The sequence below is a fragment of the Ambystoma mexicanum genome, chromosome 2q (assembly GCF_040938575.1).
Source record: "Ambystoma mexicanum isolate Mex_15411 chromosome 2q, UKY_AmexF1_1, whole genome shotgun sequence".
Lineage (NCBI taxonomy): Eukaryota > Metazoa > Chordata > Amphibia > Caudata > Ambystomatidae > Ambystoma > Ambystoma mexicanum.
In genome coordinates this window covers 281305818-281327227 of record NC_090924.1, presented here as the reverse complement: position 1 = coordinate 281327227, position 21410 = coordinate 281305818, and the positions used below count along the sequence as shown (strand labels likewise).

General features: G+C 50.7%; 1 protein-coding gene across 8 annotated transcripts in view; it reads left to right on the top strand.

The window, feature by feature from the left end:
* The window catches only part of TRRAP (transformation/transcription domain associated protein), a 2065012-nt gene that overhangs the window by 473668 nt on the left and 1569934 nt on the right, over positions 1 to 21410 (top strand). For all 8 annotated transcript variants that reach the window (XM_069647248.1, XM_069647247.1, XM_069647244.1 and 5 more), the window contains exon 22: positions 3130 to 3281. In XM_069647248.1, coding sequence (XP_069503349.1) covers positions 3130 to 3281 — 152 coding nt within the window. The remainder of the gene's footprint in view (positions 1 to 3129; positions 3282 to 21410) is intronic.

The window sequence follows — 21410 nt, the reverse complement described above, 5'->3', positions numbered from 1 at the left end:
GATGCCATATGCAGAGCAGTATGGAAGGCCTCTATAGCAATGCAATATAAGATGCACAATTGTATGATATTAGTACAATGGCATCTAACACCTCAACGTTTAGCAAAAATGTATCATGGCATCACCCCCTACTGTTGGCGAGGGTGTACACAGGTTTCCACGTATTGGCATCAGTGGTGGTCCTTCCACACATGCCAAGAAATCGGTTATTAGCAGCCCGTGTGTGTGTCACAATAAAATGGAACGCATCCTCCCTCCCCACAAAGGCAGAAGGGCTGAAAAAAGCAAAGGAAATATATGAAATGGAAAGCCTTACAGCCATTGTGAAGGAATCAAACACTCATATGGACCAGCAATGGCTCCCGCTTCTCCAATTCCACAGGGAAAGACAAGCCGCCCAGTAACAGCCACGGCTCTGTAACAACATCAATCTTCCCGCATATGTTAGATTGTCAGTTAGCTGACCACAAGAATCCCAGTGTCAGAACACTTGCTCCAGCTCCCCTCAGCACAGCACCTCAGTAGACGCTAACATAAGAAACTGACCCTCCGCCTTATACTCTCATTAGAAAAACCAATACTCCCTATCCTTGATATAGCCAAACAACTTTGATGTTCTCTTAACTCCACCATACTCAGCCAAACGATCACTGACTCTCTTGGGCAGGCCCGGAGAGGGGTTGCGGGGGCAGGGTGCAGGCTTTCTGTCTCACTTATCTTTTCTTTCTTCTATCCTTTTTTTAGCTATTCTTTCTCAATCCCCCCCCCCCCCACTTCTCTCTTTAGGCTTTACGAGTGGTCAGGGTCCCTTCTCTACTTCGGTCTTCTTGAAAATGGAAAATGTTCTTCATGTGATCGCATTGTTCAGTATGCAAAGTGTTTTGGTTAACTCTTCACTAAAGCCTTTCGGCCAATGTAACTCTTGATCACAATAAAAATATATATAAAAAAAGAAAGTGTTCACAAATCACATAAAAAAATACATGAGAGAGCGGGGAAAAAGGGCCTTGCTCTCTACAGGTTAAAAATTCAAGTCCTCACAATCCAGCAAAGTTGCTGGGGGTCTCTAAGGTAGAGAGGAATTAGCACATTTCTGAGAATTCTCACTAACACTCGTCCAACTTCTCCCAACGTGACTAAAGCCAACGAAATTGAGCTTTCAGTGTATTAAAACACTATTCTTTAATAGACCTCTGATGTCTTCTTGTTTTTGTCCATGCCTTCTGAACAGGAGCTTCGTTCTTTCACACGACTTGTATCCAACCTCAGCTCACCCCCCTCTGATATGGCCTTGGCTTCTTGGCTCATCCAACCTCGCCTTTCTGAGTTTCACCCTAGTCAAATCACTTGTTTTCGAACCGTGCCACACTTGGAAACTGGGAAAGTGGCTTTCCTTCTGCTCAGCACTGCTATCATACGTAGTAGAAACATCCACCTTCTACTGACTCCAATATATACATATACATGTACATGTTCATGTTCATGTTGGCGCATGCTGCAATCTTTTCACTATTTAGCTAGCCTTTAAGAATACTTCATCTGCTTGCGTTTCTTTGTATGTGTATACGTGTGTAATACGTGTGAAATAGCGTGATCTCTTTATTATGTCTGCAGCATAGGTTTCTTCATCTTGATCCCAAGATGTCATTCATCTCAATACTTTCTTGATGCCTTATACAATTGTCTACATTCTCTAGTCTCTGCATCTCTTCCCGTGTACGTCAACGTTGATGGTGATGACGTCACCCTTCTTCTTCATCATTCAACCGTCATGTTTCTTCCGGAATTTTATTCAGACGACCATCATATTGTCTCGTATGCAGGTATTGTTTCCTCAATGAGAACCTTGCCTTCCAAATTCTCCTTGGTATCAGTATTTTCACTGCGACCGCAGGTGTTTCACACTCCGGCATCCAACATACAGGTGCTGTGGGCGAGATGGTTGAGGTGGGGGTACTTAGCTCCTTCTCTACACTATAATTCATTGGGGGATTGTGAAATTGCTTACCTGTTCAGGAGAACTTGTTAACCTTTGTTTCCTTCCCTAACCTCTTTCCTTTTTGACTATAACTCCAGTATTGCATTAAGTGTTCAAGTGATATATCAATGTCCACAGTGTCCTAGCTATTGAAGTCACCTGAGGGTGCAGGAAGTCTGTCTCATCCCAAAAGGGTATCTACTTACTTAATTGAAACTGAGGGAGTGTATGTTTGAAAAGTATTTTATTGTTGCATCTTGCCCTTTCTAAAGAAAGCTGACTTAAAAACTGACTGCTAAATTAATAAATCATTTTAATAAGAAACCTTGAGTATAAGTGTTATTTGATTACTTGTCACTGTGCATACCTATGTTGCATCTCTACAGCTCCCATTGACTCCTCTTGAGATAAGCCCGACTACTCAGTCACTCTACCAACTTGTGCAGTACAGGCCTATACCAAAGGCTGGGTTCCCTATTGCCAAGAGGACAAGGCTGGTATAGGCTTCCATTGGGTTACTACATACAATCTTGCCTAACAGCTATTACATCCGATATGCGGGTGAGTGAACTGCAGGCCTTCTGCTGTAAGCCACCCTTTCTGCGTTTTTTTCCAGGAGAAGGTTTCACTCTGGGTAAGGCCTGGCTTCCTCCCCAAGGTTGTCTCAGAATTTCACCTTTCTCAGTCCATCGACCATCCGGTCTTCTACCCTCCTCCGCACCATTCTAAGCAGGAAGAAAGGTTACATCGCCTATTTTTCAAAAATAAGAAGTAATACTCTGCACCAACCACTTGATGGAAGCATGTGATTCTAAGCGGGTATGAGCCACAAAAAGATTACTGGATAGATAATGTTTGTTTTATATTTATATCATATTTCTCTTTGGTCACCTCCTCATAGTGTCCCCATTTCCCCTAAAATGAACTCCGGCACCTTGGTGCAGACAACTCTTAGTAGAGCCTCAGTGTGCCCCTGGTGGCTGATGAAATTTCTGATCAAATCTGAACCTTGGTATACATTTTAAAAGATAGGAAATCTTTGGAAGCAAACACTTATCCATCGGAAAGAAAATGATAAATGCTAACTTGATTTTCATATACTATAGAGGTTGAAGTTGATGCTTAACCAATGCTTTCTTTTTTCCTATTAGGCAATTGAGACTGCTCTGGACTGCTTGAAGAGTGCCAACACAGAGCCTTACTATCGAAGGCAGGCTTGGGAAGTTATAAAATGCTTCTTGGTGGCCATGATGAGTCTGGATGATAATAAACATGCCCTATACCAGCTTCTTGCTCATCCAAAGTAGGACAACTTAATTTAATGTTGTGTGGTTAACAAATCTTCTTTTACATGCTGAATCTATCACTTGATGATATTGTGGACCTCTGCCATTGTGTGTATGTGGGGGAGGGAAGATTCCCTTCCCACCTCCTAAAATGATGTGTATGCCTAGATCCTGTGTTTGTTTTTGAAGTATGAGAAGAATCCACCTATAAATAGGCAAGAGGGTTTAAGGGCCGGCCCCCTAATCATCTCAACCCAATCATGCCCAACTCTTGAACGAGTGCATGTTTTGTACATAAAGGAAGTATATTGTACAGTTATCCGGGGAGCAGTTAGATGGTGGTGTAGGACCAAATTAACTTGAGTCTCAACAAACCACATCAGTTGGCATCATGTATCCATTTGTGCAGCAGTTAAAACGCAACAGATTCTTTATTACAAACCACCCCTCACATTTGATTGGACAAAAACCTCTTCAAATAAATCCCATCATTCTCCAATTCCTAGGTTTTCATTGGCAGCCTTTATCTTAACTACCATCTTCAGCTCGTGTAGAACACACCTCTTCTTCTCTTCTTGGGATTCGTTCGTGGTGGGTCATGACATAATCATTCATTTAAACATTTGTATGCAAACATAATTTGTTACTAGCAATAACTGGCCTTAGCTCTTATTGCCTTAACCTTTAATTGCACATGGTTCGTGCAAATATTTCAAGTGATATGAAGAAGAGTGGGTAAATAATTTCTCTTAATTCCCCAGGTCACTGGTTTAATTGGAACATTCTTATCTAAACTGCCACTTTATCGCACATAGTACATGTGAAAATACAATTGAAACTCCAGGTTTGCCATTACGTTAACCTTGGGCATTGACTCACCCTGCGTTTTACTGGTAGCCAAAACAAACAATGAAGCCCCTTCTGTCACGCTCACACGCCTAAAGAGATTACCCCAGTAGCCTGCAAGATTTATCAGGACATAAAACTCGTGTACTGTTTTTGCAGCTGAGCTAACCACGAAGATTGTGAAGTTACTTATTCACCCGGCCCCCCAGCCTCTGCAACCTCACAGGAATCATTTTCTCAACAGTCTAAAGTTCACTTTGCAAACAGCCCCAACTACCGTGTTTTTATACATTTGTAAAAAAACCACTATATTGCAATTCATGATTTCCCCATGTATTTGTATCAATCTGCATGCATGTTTAATACCTTTTTTCTATACCCAGTCTTCTTCCTTGCATTTACATTAAAACCCTTCCCCGTCTTAGTTTCCATGTTCTGCAAAGCACCCCATGTGTGAATCGTGTTTGTTAAATTTAGTGGTTTTAACATTTTATATTTCTGTGCGCGTGCAAGCTAATATGCATCAGTCCTAAACAAAAAGTAACACTAAAAAGTAACATCCCATCCACAATTAACTACACTCGATATATCGCTGTCAGTTCGCCGCATCTACAGACATCAATACGGAGAGCGCAACATAAGCCCCTCGTAATCATGGGGACTCTTCCTGACCACCCCGACAACGGTGACAGCCTGAATGCTAGTGGTAAGCTTGATGAGCAGCTTAGGCTAACTCGGTCATGACCATGAAGGGGAACGGCATTGACACCCTCTCCTGAACCACAGATGACAAATCGAATCGACCCTCCCACCATGGTTGGCACGGGCTCCTGATGTTAGCGGCACAGGTAACCACAGATAACCACGAGGCAGCCAATGGGGTGGGGGGGAAGAGGGATCAGAGAGAGGTTGTGAAAGGGGAAGTAGGGAAACCAGAAAGAGGGTTATGGAAACAAGATTGGATGGGTAGGGGGAGTTTAGGAAAAAGAAAACCTTGATACCTTGTAACTCTTCTCTGCGTAACACTTCTCTGCAAGATGACCGGTTTCTTTCCCAATTATATAATGGTGTCCCAGATAACCTTCTAACTCCAACACCCTACTTCTCCAGCATTGGGCCTGGCATGGATTCACATGCTCATGAATCTTCCCTGTCGTCAGGCCTGGAATCCTCGGTAAAAGAAAATAATTTCACTTTCACTTACAAACTGTCTTTCCCCTATAAACCAATCACAGAGCTCTGGGTCATACTGCCCTCAGCCAATGACTGCCCTCTCCCCAAGCCCCTTCTCTGGCAGCCATCTTCAGATTTTTACCGCATGTTCAAGTGTTGGGAGTCCTTGTGTTTTGTTTTGTGAGCTTTTCTACATTTTCGTGCTTTTTTCGATAAAAAGTTCCTATTTTGGTCAAATAGAGCCTGTGTGCTCTTTCTTCGTTTGCCCGGCAATCGGGGATCCGTTTGTTGGCATCTGTTAGGCAAGATTGTTATGTAGTAACCCTGTGGGAGACTACACCAGCCTTGTCTTCTTGACAATCGGCAACCCAACCTTTGGTATAGGTCTATACTACACAGGTTGGTAGAGTGACTGAGCAGCCAGGCTTCTCTCAAGAGGGGTCAATGTGAGCTGTAGAGATGAAACATAGAGGTTCACAGTGACAAGTACTCAAATAACACTTATACTCAAGGTTTCTTATTAAAATAATTATTTATTTAACAGGCAGTTCTAAAATAAGCCTTCTTTACAAAGGGCAAGAAGCAACAATAAAATACACTTCCTCAGATTTTAAGTTAAGTAGATACCCTTTTGGGATGGCACACAGACACTTCCTATACCCTGATGTGACTTCAATTGCTAGGGCACTGTGGACATTGATATATCACTTTTGACACTTAAATGCAATACTGAGGTTTGTGGAAAAGGTTAGGGAAGGAAACGGAGGATAACGAGTTCTCTGAACAGGTAAGTACTTTTACAATCCCCCAATTAAATATAGGTTAACCCTTTCCCAGCAATACAAGTAACTTATGTATGACTTTTTGAGGGACAGATAAACACAAAGTCAAAGGGTCAGAAGAATCTGCTGGGAGCCAGGACAGCCAATGTCAATTGAGCAAAGTCTAGGAGAGCTCAGGCACTTCTGAAAGATGGCACACAATTCTTGCACAATGTTATAAACAGAGTTTGTAGCAAAGAATCACTGTTGGGCTTGTGAAAAAGCAAAGATGCAAGCAACTCTGTAGAAGGCAGGTAATGCAAGTTTCCCGTGAGAACAAGCAAGCTACCAGCAACACGACCTAAGTAACTACAGACAGTGTGTGACCCTTTTTCCCACTCTCTCGTATTTTAATGTGATTTTTCATACACTGTTTCTTTTGGTTATGAGTCTGACAAACTCCATAGGCATCATCTTTTACATTGTGTCACACAGCACCTTCAGTGTAGCTACACAGGGAAGTCTTTCAAGATTTCCCAAGGTTTAAATACCTTCTCTGGGATGAACTACCGTTTCTCAGAGCAGTAAAGTGAAATTGACTTTACTTAGCATTGTAACTTGCTAGACCCAGCACACCCTATCTTGCAATAGAGTGCTGGAGGGGTTACTTAGTATCGTCTGTGTCTAGCTGCTCATGTAAGATATTTATATGTTACCGTTTCCTCACTGAATTGCTGGTGGCAGTGGTTTTGTTTTGAACTACCATGGTTTGCGTTTACCGCGGCTGTTCGCAGCTCTGGTAAAGCAACCACGGGAGCCATCTTTTTAAAAATGGCACAGAGCCATCTTTGGCAAAAGTGTCCCCGGTCTCCTTTTTTCGCCATTTCTTTGGGGATAGGTCCTTCTAGAGATTTTATCTGCGCGCCAAACCAGGTTTGGTCTCTTTGTTCATTTCACCTTTGCGGGATTCAGGAGTGAAGGCCGCCTCTGGCTCCAGAGTGAATGGGGAAGGCAGGAAGTGAGGGAGGTGCCCGAAACCCCCTGTCCTTACTCTCTTAGGAGACCCAAATGCACTCTGTGGTGATTGGCTGGCTGACTGACCGAACAAACAATAGTGGACCTATAGGATAGGGAATGGCACATCTTACACATTTATCTTTTTAGATGTATCAATAAATGTCACAATTCAAATTAATTTATTGCCGTACATGAATATATAATATAAATTCATAAAACCAACACTCACTCAATCCTACCATTCATTCTATAACACTTTCTTAAAAAACGTACATTTCTCCAGCATGGGGTCTGGCATGGATTCACATGCTCATGAATATTCCCAGTCGTCAGGCTGGGAATCCTCGGTAAAGAAAAAATCAGTATCAGTTTCGTTTCTGATCTGTCTTTCGTAGTAGTAACCAATTACTGATCTCTGCGTCATACTGACCACAGCCAATGACTGCCCTCTACCTAAGCCCCGCCTCTAGCAGCCATCTTCAGATTGTTACCGCACGTTCAAGTGTTGGGATCCTCGTGCTATTGCTCTCGAGCGTTAGTGCTATTTTTTCACGTTTTTTTCTCAAAAAATTTCTCTTTTTCGGTCAAAAGAGCCTCAAGCTCCACCGTTACTTCATCCGATCAACGGGGACCGTGTCGGATTCGTCTACGCCCCTCGAGGGTGAAGATTACGTCGAGCCACGCTTTTGGAGGACTCCAGAAGTTTCTCAGGCCCATCTCGGACTTGGCCCAGGAGAAGGGAAGCTCGACGCCCGGAAATCTGTTCAGGGTCTGCCCTGGATGCCAGCTTCAGAATGTCTTCAAGGAGGACGAACACTCCCTTTGCCTTTACTGCCTACATGAGGACAAGACGCACGTGGAGAAGGACTGTGCGTTTTGCGGCAATATGTTGGAGCGGACCATGAAGGATCGCCATCAACGTCTCGCCAACTGGCTGGAAGGAAAGAGCCCGTCAGGCGAGAAGAAGAAGAAGTCCGAGCGGTCTTCTAAGACCTTTGAGGGCGCCCCGGCGACGGGGGTCCAACAGAAGGCCAAGCACCGCGAGTCCGCTGGCACCGGGAGCGCCCAACGGTCGGGCTCTACGGGCGCCAGGTAGGGCGCACCCTCCCCGGCGCCATCAACCATGAGCTAACGCTCTGGCTCGGGTAAGAGGAAGGCCGAGCACCCGGCGACACTCCTGGAGAGACCCCGGTCGTGCCCTAAGGCCCCATCGGAGGGGGAGCGAGGTGGTGTCCCTCCCCCCAAGGAGAAGGCGGTGAGCGCACCTAAGGTGGTGAAGGCCTTGATCCATCCGGCCAAGGCCTCTATCGAGATGGTCGCGGCAGCCCTGGCTCAGCCTGTGGAGGCTACACCAGTGGTGGCGACCCCGGGGCCCAGAATCTCCCTGCCACCGCAGAGGGAGTCCTCTTTCATGCCCATCGACAGGACCCCCGTGAAGCCTCCGACAGAGAAGAAAAAGGGGGGGGCAGGAGGTTGTCGTGGACTCGGCCTCAACCTCTGAGGAGGAGCTGATCGAAGTCCTAGGCCACGGCTCTGGCGTGGAAGAAGGCCATCCTGTCGGGGGGGACCCCGACGTGGAAGACGACGAGGGCGCCGAGGATGCCGACGTCTGATCTCCCTCAACCAGTGCTGCAAGACAACTCGGCGGCCATCTTGTTGGCCATACAGTCCTTATGCTCGGCGATAAGGACGAGACTGACGTTACCACCGACGGAGGAACCGCTCCCGACGGGGAACCCGGAGCCAGGCCCTTCTGGGAGCCCTCCCCCTAAGAGAAGAAGGATTCATCCTCCACCTCCTTTTCAGCCATCGCGCCCTGTTCAGCCCTCCTCCCCGTCCACGACACGTGGGGATGATACAGGGACTGACACGGCCGCGACGGGTACAGACAACAAGGTTTACGACGAGGATCTCTCGTCGTCACCTCCCACCCAGGCTTCCCTGCCCGACAAGATTGGATCGTTTCACTCCATGATCGCCAGGGCATCCAAGCTTTTCCAGCTCTGCCCGGAAGAGAAGAAGGAAGGTTTCCTTTATCAACGGCGTGAGACCAAGAGGAAGACGGTCCTCGCTGTACCTCTACTGGACGATATTTGGGATGAGGGCCTTGCCCTCCTCAAGAACCCATCCACGACGCCGGCTAGAAGGGATCGGTACGAGAAGAAGTACCGGGTTCCGGACGCGGCCCCCACAGCCGACCACGGACTCGGTCGTCTCCGCGGCGGCCAGGAAGAAAGCGGGGGAGGGGGGGGGTGCGGCCTCTACGTCAACCTCCCCGCCGGACGGCGAGGGAAAGAAATTAGACACGATGGGACGCAGAGTCATCTCGTCGGAAGCGACGACGATTAAGGCGGCCAACGCCTTGGCTATCGTAGCCCGCTACGACAGGGAGTTGTGGTACAAACTGGCCCCCCTGCTGGACTTCCTACCAGACGACAAGAGGGCGGAAGCCCTAGAGATCTTGCAGGAAGGAGAGGTGGCGTCGGACCACGCCATTACGATTGCGACGGACATCGCTGACACTGGATTTCGCCAGTTGGGCAACGGCGTGTGCCTTAGGCGGCGTGGATGGCTAAAGGCTACTGACTTCCGTCAGGACGTGCAGACCAGAGTCTTGGACATTCCGTTCGACAGAAACAACCTGTTTGGGAAAACAGTGGACGATTCCCTTCAAGCCATCAAGGCGGACACGGAGACGGCCCGGGCTCTTGGAGTTCTCCAGCAACGGCGGCTGCCCATTCGGAGCGGCGGAGGCAAACAGGGTGCCTCCAAAGGTTCCAGAGACGGATTTTCCACCTACCGTCAAGTGGCCCGTTCGTCGTCACAGGAATCTTAAAGGGACCAGGCAAGTCAGGCGGACCCCGCCATCGTCGCCAAGGAGGGCAAGGCGGCAAAGCCTCGTCGAAGCAGGACTGAACCAGCCGTGGGGTCGGGCCCCCACCGAAGCACCCCGGTGGGAGACCGGCTGGCGAGCTTCGTCAGCGTGTGGGAGTCCATCTCCACCGACCGTTGGGTGCTGGACGCCCTAGCCCAGGGTCACGCGCTCGAGTTTCTAAAGAGGTGCCCGCGCGTCCCCCCTGTGGCCAGGAAAGAACATCACATCCCTCAACTTCTCTTGGAGGTAAAGGTGATGCTCAAGAAGGGCGCCATCGAGGCTTCGGGGCTCCGGAGTTTACTCAAGATACTTCCTCGTGAAGAAGACGGGAGGATGGCGTCCCATCCTGGACCTACGACGACTGAACAAATACATCAATGCACAGAAGTTCCGGATGGTCACCCTCCAACACGTCCTGGGTCAACTGGAGGAGGGCGATTTCCTGTCGTCGTTGGATTTGGAGCATGCCTACTTCCATATTCCCATCCTAAAGGGACACCGAAAGTTTCTCAGGTTCGTGGTCCAATGGCGTCACTACCAGTTCAGAGCCCTTCCCTTCGGATTGAGGTCGGCACCCAGGGTGTTCACCAAGTGCCTCGCACCGGTGGCGGCGCAGCTGCGCCGAGAGGGGATCCATGTCTACCCCTACCTGGACGACTGGCTCATCCGAGCAAAGACGAAGGAGCTCGCCGTGAAACACACGGCAAGGACCATCCAACTGCTCACGGACCTGGGATTCTCCATAAACTACGCCAAGTCCCACCTGGTGCCTGCTCAAGACGCACTGTTTCTGGGAGCGAAGCTCGACACCGTGTCGCTTCTGGCCTCTCCGTCGGAGGAAAGGACGAAGGCCATCTTGGGCAAGGTGAAGCGGATGCTGGTTGCGGACGCGGCCAGGGTGAGGTCCATCAAGTCCCTCCTCGGAATGATGTCTTCTTGCATTTATCTCATCCGCCTGTGCAGGCTCCGGATGCGCCCGTTGCAGGAGTTCCTGGACGCGCGCTGGATCCAGACGACGGGCAGCTTCGAGGAGAGGATCACACTCGACGAGAGTTTGCGACGAGCGATCCGGTGGTGGGGCACCCGCGCGCATCTGACGGCGGGCATGGACTTCCAGACCCCCAGCCACCAGGAGACAGTGACCACGGATGCCTCCCTGGAAGGGTGGGGAGCGCACACCGAAAATCTGCACGCGAGAGGCCTTTGGCTTCCGACGGAGAAGTCCCTCCATATCAACGTCCTGGAGCTCCGTGCAGTGTTTTGGGCCCTCAGGTCCTTTCTTCCGTCTCTCAAGGGCAAGGTGGTGAGGATCTTCACCGACAACACCACCACCATGTTCTACATCAGGAAGCAGGGCGGTACCAGATCCCCAGCCCTGTCCAAGGAGGCGCAGGATCTGTGGCATTGGGCCTTCGGCCAAGGGATGTTTCTGGTGCCGTTTCATCTGGGAGGGATAAAAAACACCATCGCCGACTCGCTCAGCAGAGAACTGTGCTCGTGCCACGAGTGGGAACTACGACAGGATCTAGTGGACCGCCTCTTCCGACGGTGGGGCACACCCCAGATCGATCTGTTCGCGACGGCGACGAACTCCAAGTGCCGGAGGTTCGCCAGCAGGTTTCCCCAGCCGAGGAGCATGGGCGATGCTTTCTCGTTCCCCTGGGAGGGCCTGTTTCTATACGCGTTCCCTCCATTGACATTGCTCATCCGGCTCATCAACCAGCTCAATAGGTCACGGTGCAGGATGATCCTTGTCGCACCTGCGTGGCCGAGGCAGATATGGTTCCCGGACCTTCTGGACTTGTCAGCGTCCCCGTCAATCAAGCTGCCAGTGGACGCAGATCTTCTCTCCAGGGAAGGAGGCGCCATCCTCCATCACGACCTGAAGTCGCTGAACTTGCAGGCCTGGCTCCTGCAGCGTTAGGGTTTGGAGGATATGACATACCGGCCGACTGCAGAGAGGTTCTTGCAAAGGCCAGGGCGTCCTCCACTCTTAAATGCTATGGACACAAATGGAAGAGGTTCTCTGTCTGGTGCCACGCACAGAAGATTAACCCTCTACGGATTACGGCTCCCCAGGTACTGCCGTACCTTCTGACGCTGGCCAAGGCTGGACTGGCGCACGCGTCCATCAAGATTCATCTTGCTGCGATCTCCCGATACACCAGAACCACGGGGCGGACGTCTTTGTGGTCTCATCGTCTGGTGAAAGAATTCATGAAGGGACTGTTCAGATCGTTCCCGCCGGTGAAGGCTCCGGCCCCGGCGTGGGAGCTCAACGTGGTGCTGACCAAGCTCATGGGACCTCCGTTCGAGCCTCTGCACTCGGCTCCGTTGGAGTTCTTGTCGTGGAAAACAGCGTTTCTTGTGGCCATCACCTCCGCACGAAGAGTGGGAGAGATCCAGGCCCTTTCCTGCAAGCCTCCGTACTTGACTTTTCACGACACGAGGGTAGTGCTCAGGACACACCCCTCCTTCATGCCCAAGGTGCTGTCGGACTTCCACCTCAACGAACCCTTGGTGTTGCCTGTTTTCTTCCCGTCGCCTTCGTCGACGGCCGAAAGGACTTTGCACTCGCTGGATGTGGCTAGAGCGCTGAAGTTTTACGTGGACCGCACGAAGTGTTTTCGGAAGACGTCACAACTTTTTGTGAACTTTGGACCTGTCAATCAGGGGAAGGCTCTCTCAAAGGCCTCCATTTCCAGATGGCTCTCCGGCTGTATCATGTACTGTCATCGGTTGGCAAACCGACCGCTGCCTGGCCGTCCGAGAGCCCATTCCACCAGAGCGATCGCAGCTACCACGGCGTTCCTATCTGGTGTGCCCTTGCTGGACATCTGCAGGGCTGCTACGTGGAGGTCGACGCACACCTTCACGAAATTCTACTGCGTCGATCGGGATTCCAGGGAGGAGTCCAGGGTCGCCCAAGCAGTGCTGCGCAATCTGTTCGCCTAAGGTGAGCCTGGTGAGGAGGTAAGAATTGCTTAATGTTGAGTTTGATGTAATGCTTAATGTTGAGCCTTTGCCACCTCCCGTGGTTGTGCATGTGTGTACTGCTATGTATTCTTTATTCATGAGCATGTGAATCCATGCCAGACCCCATGCTGGAGAAGGAACAAGTTACTTACCTGTAACTGTTGTTCTCAAGCATGGGTCTGGCATGGATTCACATGCGAACCCTCCCGCCTACCCCTCTGCGGCTCTTCACTTTTTCATATTGCCACTTCACGTGCTACCAAATCTGAAGCTGGCTGCCAGAGGCGGGGCTTAGGTAGAGGGCAGTCATTGGCTGTGGTCAGTATGACGCAGAGATCAGTGATTGGTTACTACTACGAAAGACAGATCAGAAACGAAACTGATACTGATTTTTTCTTTACCGAGGATTCCCAGCCTGACGGGGAATATTCATGAGCATGTGAATCCATGCCAGACCCATGCTGGAGAACAACAGTTACAGGTAAGTAACTTGTTCCTTCTCCAGCATGGGGTCTGGCATGGATTGACATGCTCATGAATATTCCCCGTCGTCAGGCCGGGAATCCTCGGTAAAGAAGAAACTCAGTATCAGTGTTGTTTCTGATCTGTCTTTCTTAGTAGTAACCAATCACTGATCTCTGGGTCATACTGCCCCCAGCCAATGACTGCCCTCTACCTAAGCCCCTCCCCTGGCAGCCATCCTCAGATTTTTACCGCACGTTCAAGTGTTGGGAGTCCTCGTGTTTTAGCTCTCGAGCTTTTACTGCTTTTTTGCGCTTTTTCAGGAGAACTTTCTCATTTTTTTCGGGTAATTGAGCCTCAAGCTCCACCGTTTCTATTTCCGATAACGAGGACCTGTTTCGGATTTCTTCTACGCCCCTCAAGGGTGAAGTTTTCGTCGAGTTACGCTTCTTGGAGGATTCCAGAAGATCTGTGGCCTACCTCAACGGACATGGCCCAGGACAAGGGAAGCTCGACGCCCGGATCCAAGCTGTTCAGGAGCTGCCCAGGATGCGGATCGCGAAATGTTTTCAAGGAGGACGAGCATTCGAGATGTCTCTACTGCCTTCATGAGGACAAGACGCACGTGGAGAAGGACTGTGCGTTCTGCAAGAACCTGTCAGAACGGACCAAGCAAGATCGTTGTTCCTGCCTCGCCGCCTGGCTGGAGAAGGGCACAGCAGGTTAGAAGGCAAAGAAAAAGTCTGAGCGGTCTTCTAAGTCCTGTGAGGGCGCCCGGTGACGGGGGCCCAACAGAATGCCAAGCACCGCAAGTCCGCGGGCACCGGGAGCGCCGAAAGGTCGGGCTCCTCGGCTGCCAGGCAGGGCGCGACTTCCCCGGCACGATCAACCACGAGCCAGCGCTCTGGTTCGGGGAAGAGGAAGTCCGAAAACCCGTGCAAGCTTCTGGAGAGGCCCCGGTCGTTCTCGAAGGGAGCCGAGAGGGAGCGAGGCGATGACCCTCCCCCCAAAGCGAAGGCCCAGGACGCACCTAAGGTGGTGAGGGCCTTGATCCACCCGGCAAAGGCCTCTATCGAGGTTGTCGCAGCAGCCCTGGTGAAGCCGGCAGAGGCTACGCCAGTGGAGGCGGCCTCGGGGCCCAGAGTTTCCCTGCCGCCACAGAGGGAATCCTCTTTCCAGACTTTCGTTAAGACCCCCGTGAAGACCCCGGCGGAAAAAGAGGGGGGGTGGTGGCCATTACGTACTCGGATTCAGCCTCGGAGGAGGATCCGGTGGATACCATGAAAGGCCTCAACGAGAGGTTCATAGGCCTCAACGAGAGGTTCGAGAAGGTTCGATCCCAGGGGACGGTTCCCGCTGATGTGATCGAAGATAGCAACGACGAGGGCCCAGTGGAGCAGCCATCCCGTCCGTTGCAGCCATTACCCGAGCCCCAGGATAGCTCGGCGGCCGTTTTGTTGGTGATCCAATCCTTATGTACTGAGATAAGGACGAGGTTACCACGTACCCCGACGGAGGATCCACAACCAGGCCCGTCGGGAAGCCCTCCGAACAAGCGGAGGAGAGTCCACCCAGCTCCGCCCTTCGTGCCCGCGAGGCCTGTGGACCCCTCATCCCCCTCGCCGGACCCTAGAGAGGATACGGCGACGGATACAGCGACGGGGACGGACGACGACGGCGGCGATGACACAACGGACATCCCGTCATCACCCCCCCCTCGGGCTTCTCCGCCTGACGAAATTGGCTCTTTTCATGCCATGATAACCAGGGCATCCGAGCTCTTTCAGCTCTGCCCTGAGGAACAGAAAATGGAAGGGTTTCTTTACCAACGACGAGAGGCCAAGAGATAGACGGTCCTGGCGGTGCCGTTGCTCGACGACATCTGGGACGAGGTGCTGGCTATCCTCAAGAACCCTTCCACGACACCCGCCAAGAGGGACAGGTACAAGAAGAAGTACCGGGTCCCCGATGCCGCCCCCTTGTGCCTCAGAGCCCAGCCCACGCCGGACTCGGTCGTCTCGGCAGCGGCCAAGAAGAAAGCAGCGGGGCGGCTTCAACTTCCACTTCCCCGCCGGACAGCGAGGGCAAGAAGTTGGACTCCATGGGACGACGAGTCATCTCGTCGGCGACAATGACAATTAAGGCGGCCAATGCCTTAGCGATTGTGGCCCATTACGACAGGGAGCTTTGGTTTAAGATAGCTCCTCTGCTAGACTTCCTACCCGCGACAAGAGGGCGGAGGCCCTACAGATTCTGCAGGAAGGAGAGGTGGCGTCGGATCACGCCATAACGGTGGCAACGGACATTGCTGATACCGGATTTCGCCAACTGGGCAACAGGGTTTGCCTCCGACGACGAAGATGGCTCAAGGCGACGGACTTTCGCTAGGACGTCCAGACCAGAGTTTTGGACATGCTTTTCGACGGCAACAACCCGTTTGGAAAGACGGTGGATGAGTCCCTCCAGGCCATCAAGACAGACACGGAAACAGCCCGAGCCCTAGGAGTCATTCAGCAACGGCGGCCCTTTCGGAGCTCTGGAGGAAGACAGGGAGCCTCCAAGGGATCCAGCGGCGGCTCTTCTGCTTACCGCCAGGCGGCTCGCTCCTCGTCCCAGGAGGCCTACAGAGGCCGCGGCAAGCAAGGAGGGTCTCGCCGCCGTCGGCAAGGAGGCCAAGGCGGCAAGGCCTCGACCAAGCAGGACTGAACCGGCCGTTGCGTCGGGCCCCCACCTAAGCACCCCGGCTGTCGCTGGAATTTCAAAAGAAGTGTCCTCGCATTCCTCCCGTGGCCAGGAAGGAGAAGCACATCCCTCAACTGCTGTTGGAGGTAAGGGCGATGCTCAGGAAGGGGGGCCATCGAGCTCGTCCCCAAGAGGCTCTGGGGCTCCGGAGTATACTCAAGATACTTCCTCGTCCGAAAGAAGACAGGCGGTTGGCGCCCCATCCTGGACCTGCGTCGGTTGAACAAGTACATCAAGGCACAGAAATTCATGATGGTCACCCTCCAGCACGTGCTGGGACAGCTGGAGGAGGGCGACTACCTATCGTCGCTGGACCTGGAGGATGCTTACTTCCACATCCCCATTCTAAAAGGTCACAGAAAGTTCCTCAGATTCGTAGTCCAGGGGCGTCGCTACCAATTCAGAGCCCTGCCGTTCGGATTAAAGTCGGCACCCAGGGTGTTCACCAAGTGCCTTGCACCGGTGGCAGCGCGGATGCGCCTGCAAGGAATCCACGTCTACCCCTACCTGGACGACTGTCTAATCGTGCAAGGTCAAGAGAACTCGCCGTCGAACACACAGCGAGGGCCGTCCGCCTGCTCATGGAGCTGGGATTCGCCATCAACTACCCCAAATCCCATCTGGTCCCGTCGCAGGTGGGACTGTTTCTGGGAGCGAAGCTCGATACAGTGAAGCGATTGGCATCTCCGTCGGAAGAAAGGACGAAGGGCATTTTGGGCAAGGTGCAGCGCCTGTTAGCCACGGAGGTGGCCAGAGTGATGTCCATCAAGTTCCTCCTCGGGATGATGTCCTCGTGCATCTACCTTGTGCCCCTTTGCAGACTTCGGATGCGTCTGCTACAAGAGTTCCTCGACGCCCGCTGGATTCAAGAGGCGGGCTGCTTCGAAGACAGGATCCCGCTCGACGAGGAGTTCCGTCGGGCGATTCTATGGTGGGGTGCCTGTGCACACCTCTCGGCAGGCATGGACTTTCAGGCCCCAGCGTATCAGGAGGTGGTAACGACGGACGCCTCCCTGGAGGGATGGGGGGCCCACACCGGAGATCTCCACGCAAGAGGCCTCTGGCTCCCGGAGGAGAGGTCTCTTCACATCAACATCCTGGAGCTACGAGCCGTGTTCTGGGTGCTCAAATCGTTCCCTCCGTCCCTCAAGGACAAAGTGGTGAGGATCTTCACCGACGACACCACCATGATGTTCTACATCCGGAAGCAGGGAGGCACCAGATCCCCAGCCCTATCCAAGGAGGCCCAGGATCTGTGGCACTGGGCCGTCGCCCAGGGGATGTTTCTGGTTCCCTTCCACCTGGCAGGAATAAAAAACACCATCGCCGACTCACTCAGCAGGGATCTGCGCTCGTGCCACGAGTGGGAACTACGCCAGGAACAGGTGGATCGGCTCTTTCAACGATGGGGCAAACCCCAGATCGACCTGTTCGCGACGGCGACGAACACCAAGTGCCAGAGGTTCGCCAGCAGGTTCGCCCAGCAGAGGAGCATGGGCGATGCTTTCTCGTTCCCTTGGGACAGCCTCTTCCTGTACGCGTTCCCTTCGTTGCCGTTGCTGCTCCGTCTCATCAACCAGCTCAAGAGGTCCAGGTGCAGGATGATCCTCGTCGCACCGGCGTGGCCGAGACAGATTTGGTTCCCGGACCTTCCTGACTTGTCAGCGTCCCCACCTATCAAGCTGGCGACGGACGTGGATCTTCTCTCCAGAGAAGGAGGCGCCATTCTCCATCACGACCCGGTGTCGCTGAACTTGCAGGCTTGGCTCCTGCAGCACTAGAGTTTGGAGGATACATATCCCAGCTGACTGCAGAGAGGTTCTTGCAAAAGCCAGGGCTTCCTCAACTCTCAAATGTTATGGAAATAAGTGGAAGAGGTTCTCTGTCTGGTGCCGCGCACAGATTATTTAACCCTCTGCGGATTACAGCCCCTAAAGTATTGCCGTACCTATTGTCGCTGGCCAAAGCTGGACTGGCTCACGCCTCCATCAAAATACATCTGGCTGCCATTTCCCGATACACCAGAACTACAGGACGGGCGTCCTTGTGGTCTCATCGCCCGGTGAAGGAATTTATGAAGGGACTATTCCGATTGTTCCCGCTGGTGAAGGCTCTTGCCCCGGCGTGGGAGCTCAAGTGGTGCTGACCAGGCTCATGGGGGCCCCATTCAAGCCTATGCACTCGGCGCCATTGAAGTTCCTGTCGTGGAAGACAGCATTTCTTGTGGCCATCACCTCCGCACACCGAGTGGGAGAGATCCAGGCCCTATCTTGCAAGCCTCCATACTTGACTTTTCACAATACCAGGGTGGTGCTGAGGACGCACCCCTCCTTTATGCCCAAGGTGCCTTTGGACTTCCACCTCAACGAGCCCTTGGTGTTGCCAGTTTTCTTCCCGTCGCCTTCGTCTCCGGCCGAGAGGACTTTGCACTCGCTGGATGTGGCTAGAGCGCTGAACTTCTACGTGGACCGCACCAAGAGTTTTCGGAAGACATCACAGCTGTTTGTGAACTATGGACCTGTGAATCAAGGGAAGGCTCTCTCGAAGGCTTCCATTTCCAGATGGCTCTCCGGCTGCATCATGCACTGTCACCGGTTGGCAAACCGACCGCTGCCCGGCCGTCCGAGAGCCCATTCGACCAGAGCGATCGCTGCTACCACGGTGTTCCTGTCTGGTGTGCCCCTGCTGGACATCTGCAGGGCTGCTACGTGGAGGTCTACGCACACCTTCACGAGATTCTACTGCGTCGATCGGGACTCCAGGGAGGAGTCCAATGTCGGCCAAGCATTGCTGCGCAACCTGTTCGCTTAAGGTGAGCCTTGTGAGGAGGTAAGAGATGCTTAATGTTGAGTTGTTGTATTGCTTAATGTTGAGCCTGTTGCCACCTCCCGTGGTTGTGCATGTGTATACTGCTATGTATTCTTATATTCATGAGCATGTGAATCCATGCCAGACCCCATGCTGGAGAAGGAACAAGTTACTTACCTGTAACTGTTGTTCTCCAGCATGGGTCTGGCATGGATTCACATGCGAACCCTCCCTCCTTCCCCTCTGCGGCTCTTCACTTGGTCATACTGCCACTTTATGTGCTACCAAATCTGAGGATGGCTGCCAGGGGAGGGGCTTAGGTAGAGGGCAGTCATTGGCTGGGGGTAGTATGACCCAGAGATCAGTGATTGGTTACTACTAAGAAAGACAGATCAGAAACAAAACTGATACTGATTTTTTTTCTTTACCGAGGATTCCCAGCCTGACGACGGGGAATATTCATGAGCATGTGAATCCATGCCAGACCCATGCTGGAGAACAACAGTTACAGGTAAGTAACTTGTTCCATCACATCTATCTCTCTGACCACTTGGTCAACAATATATATTTTTCACTGTGAAAATGCACTCCACCTGACTCTCAGATGGTTCTATCTGTGTGTAATCAATTGCACAGATATAGTTATCTACACGTGTTTAGGTTGTCTGTTTGGACTTCAACACATTCGCCAACTTGATAATGCAACCTCCATCAGGACCACAATGGGGAATTCAGTCATTGCCATTTAACAGAGTAGGGTGAGTTACACCATCTAAAAAACACAATAAAAACCCATTCATAATCTATAAATTAGGCCATTCCCTCTTGTTTATCTATTACTTTTAATGTAAATGCACATGATTCTCAAAAGTAATCATTAAATCGCCACTTTTCAATGTTATTTTCTTACATTAAAAAAATGCTGATCTTTGGATGAATCCTATTCACACCTCTGTGTGGAAGTCAGAACATCTAACCCCACCCCAAGGATGCAAAAACCATATGGCCAACCTCTTCAATTTAGGTTGTAATTTAAACTATAGATTAGTGGCATACTTACTCAAAAACTTATACCCCAGCGTTTTTGATGTCCCCTTCAAATAATTTGGACGTATCCTTAGTTGGTTGTAAAGGATTTTTCGTTCCCCAATTATATTTCTGCACTGTTTCCATCGGTCATATAGTACATCATCTCATCATGTACTAGTTAATGTCCTACAATAGAGAGAATATATATTGTTTAAAGTATGTCCTGGTGTGCCCTGGTGATTACCATCGGCTTTGTTGCAGCCAGGTACTTGCATCCAAATCAGATCCTTATGGGTATGTATTCTAGATCTTATTATAGTTAGACTCCCAAATGTGGTGTTGCCTTCAAAGCTTCTCTTGCATATAGCTCTGCCGCCACGTTCTCCCTGTATTAACATAACAAGAAACATCATCAGCTATAACCGTCTCTCCACACTCCAAACCCTTTCACGTATAATGCCAACATTGTATAATAATAACATATGGCATATACTTCCATATTGCGGCTCCTTATTGGGTATTCACTACTGCCATCTACCCAACTCAATTTTTTAATCACATGCATTTCTGTATGTCTCCGTAGGAATGAAACAAATATTCTGTCTCATGAACCTATCGCATTTTGATAAGCAATATTACATGCTGGCAGCTTTTAAAATACCCATTAGCACTTTCTGTGTTAGTATGTGGAAATCTGTGTTGCAACGTCTGTTTAGTATACTGCATCAAATGGCTATTTCAAACACTTGAGAATCAAACCTCTCCGCTCATTCGAATACTCTAGTTCTAACTATTCTACGACTCATAATAGCGCAACGTACGATTCACTCTCAATGTACTCACTTTCAGTGTCACAGAGACCCTGTTCTCAGTCTGCTGCCTCTTCAGTAGTCGAATCATTCACTCCGTAGCCGTCGCACAAGTGTTAAAAAGAAATCATCATAGCGTACCTAATTCATACAATGAAGCATAGAACTAGTAAGAGGACTGACACTTCATGTATGTTCCTCTCTCATTCACTCGCTATATCGTGGCATTATGAATAGGCAATTCAACAGCCTTTCCTTTCATTTAACCAGAATGTATAATGGCCTTTAAACTTGTGTCTCTGGTGATTTGTTTATCGTTTTTAATTACTTTTAATTGCTATCACCAGATCAGACCCGGTAAGGACATGTCATCTCCAGCTGATATTTTTGGATGAGTAAATCCAAGAAACTAACTTGAGTTCTATGCCAGTCTGAATTTGATATGCATATGACAGGTGTTTAGCCACCCTGCTGGGTGAGTGAATGGGAAAGGCAGTCGACCACTGGATGAAGGAACCAAAGAACAGCTTGAAGAGGACGCCTGCTGCAACTCATGGACCGTTGGTTTGCCCGTTGAAGCCAACAGACAGAGAAGCCCCTGCAAGGACGATTTCTCCCTTTGAAATGGTGGGACCAATCAACTCCAAA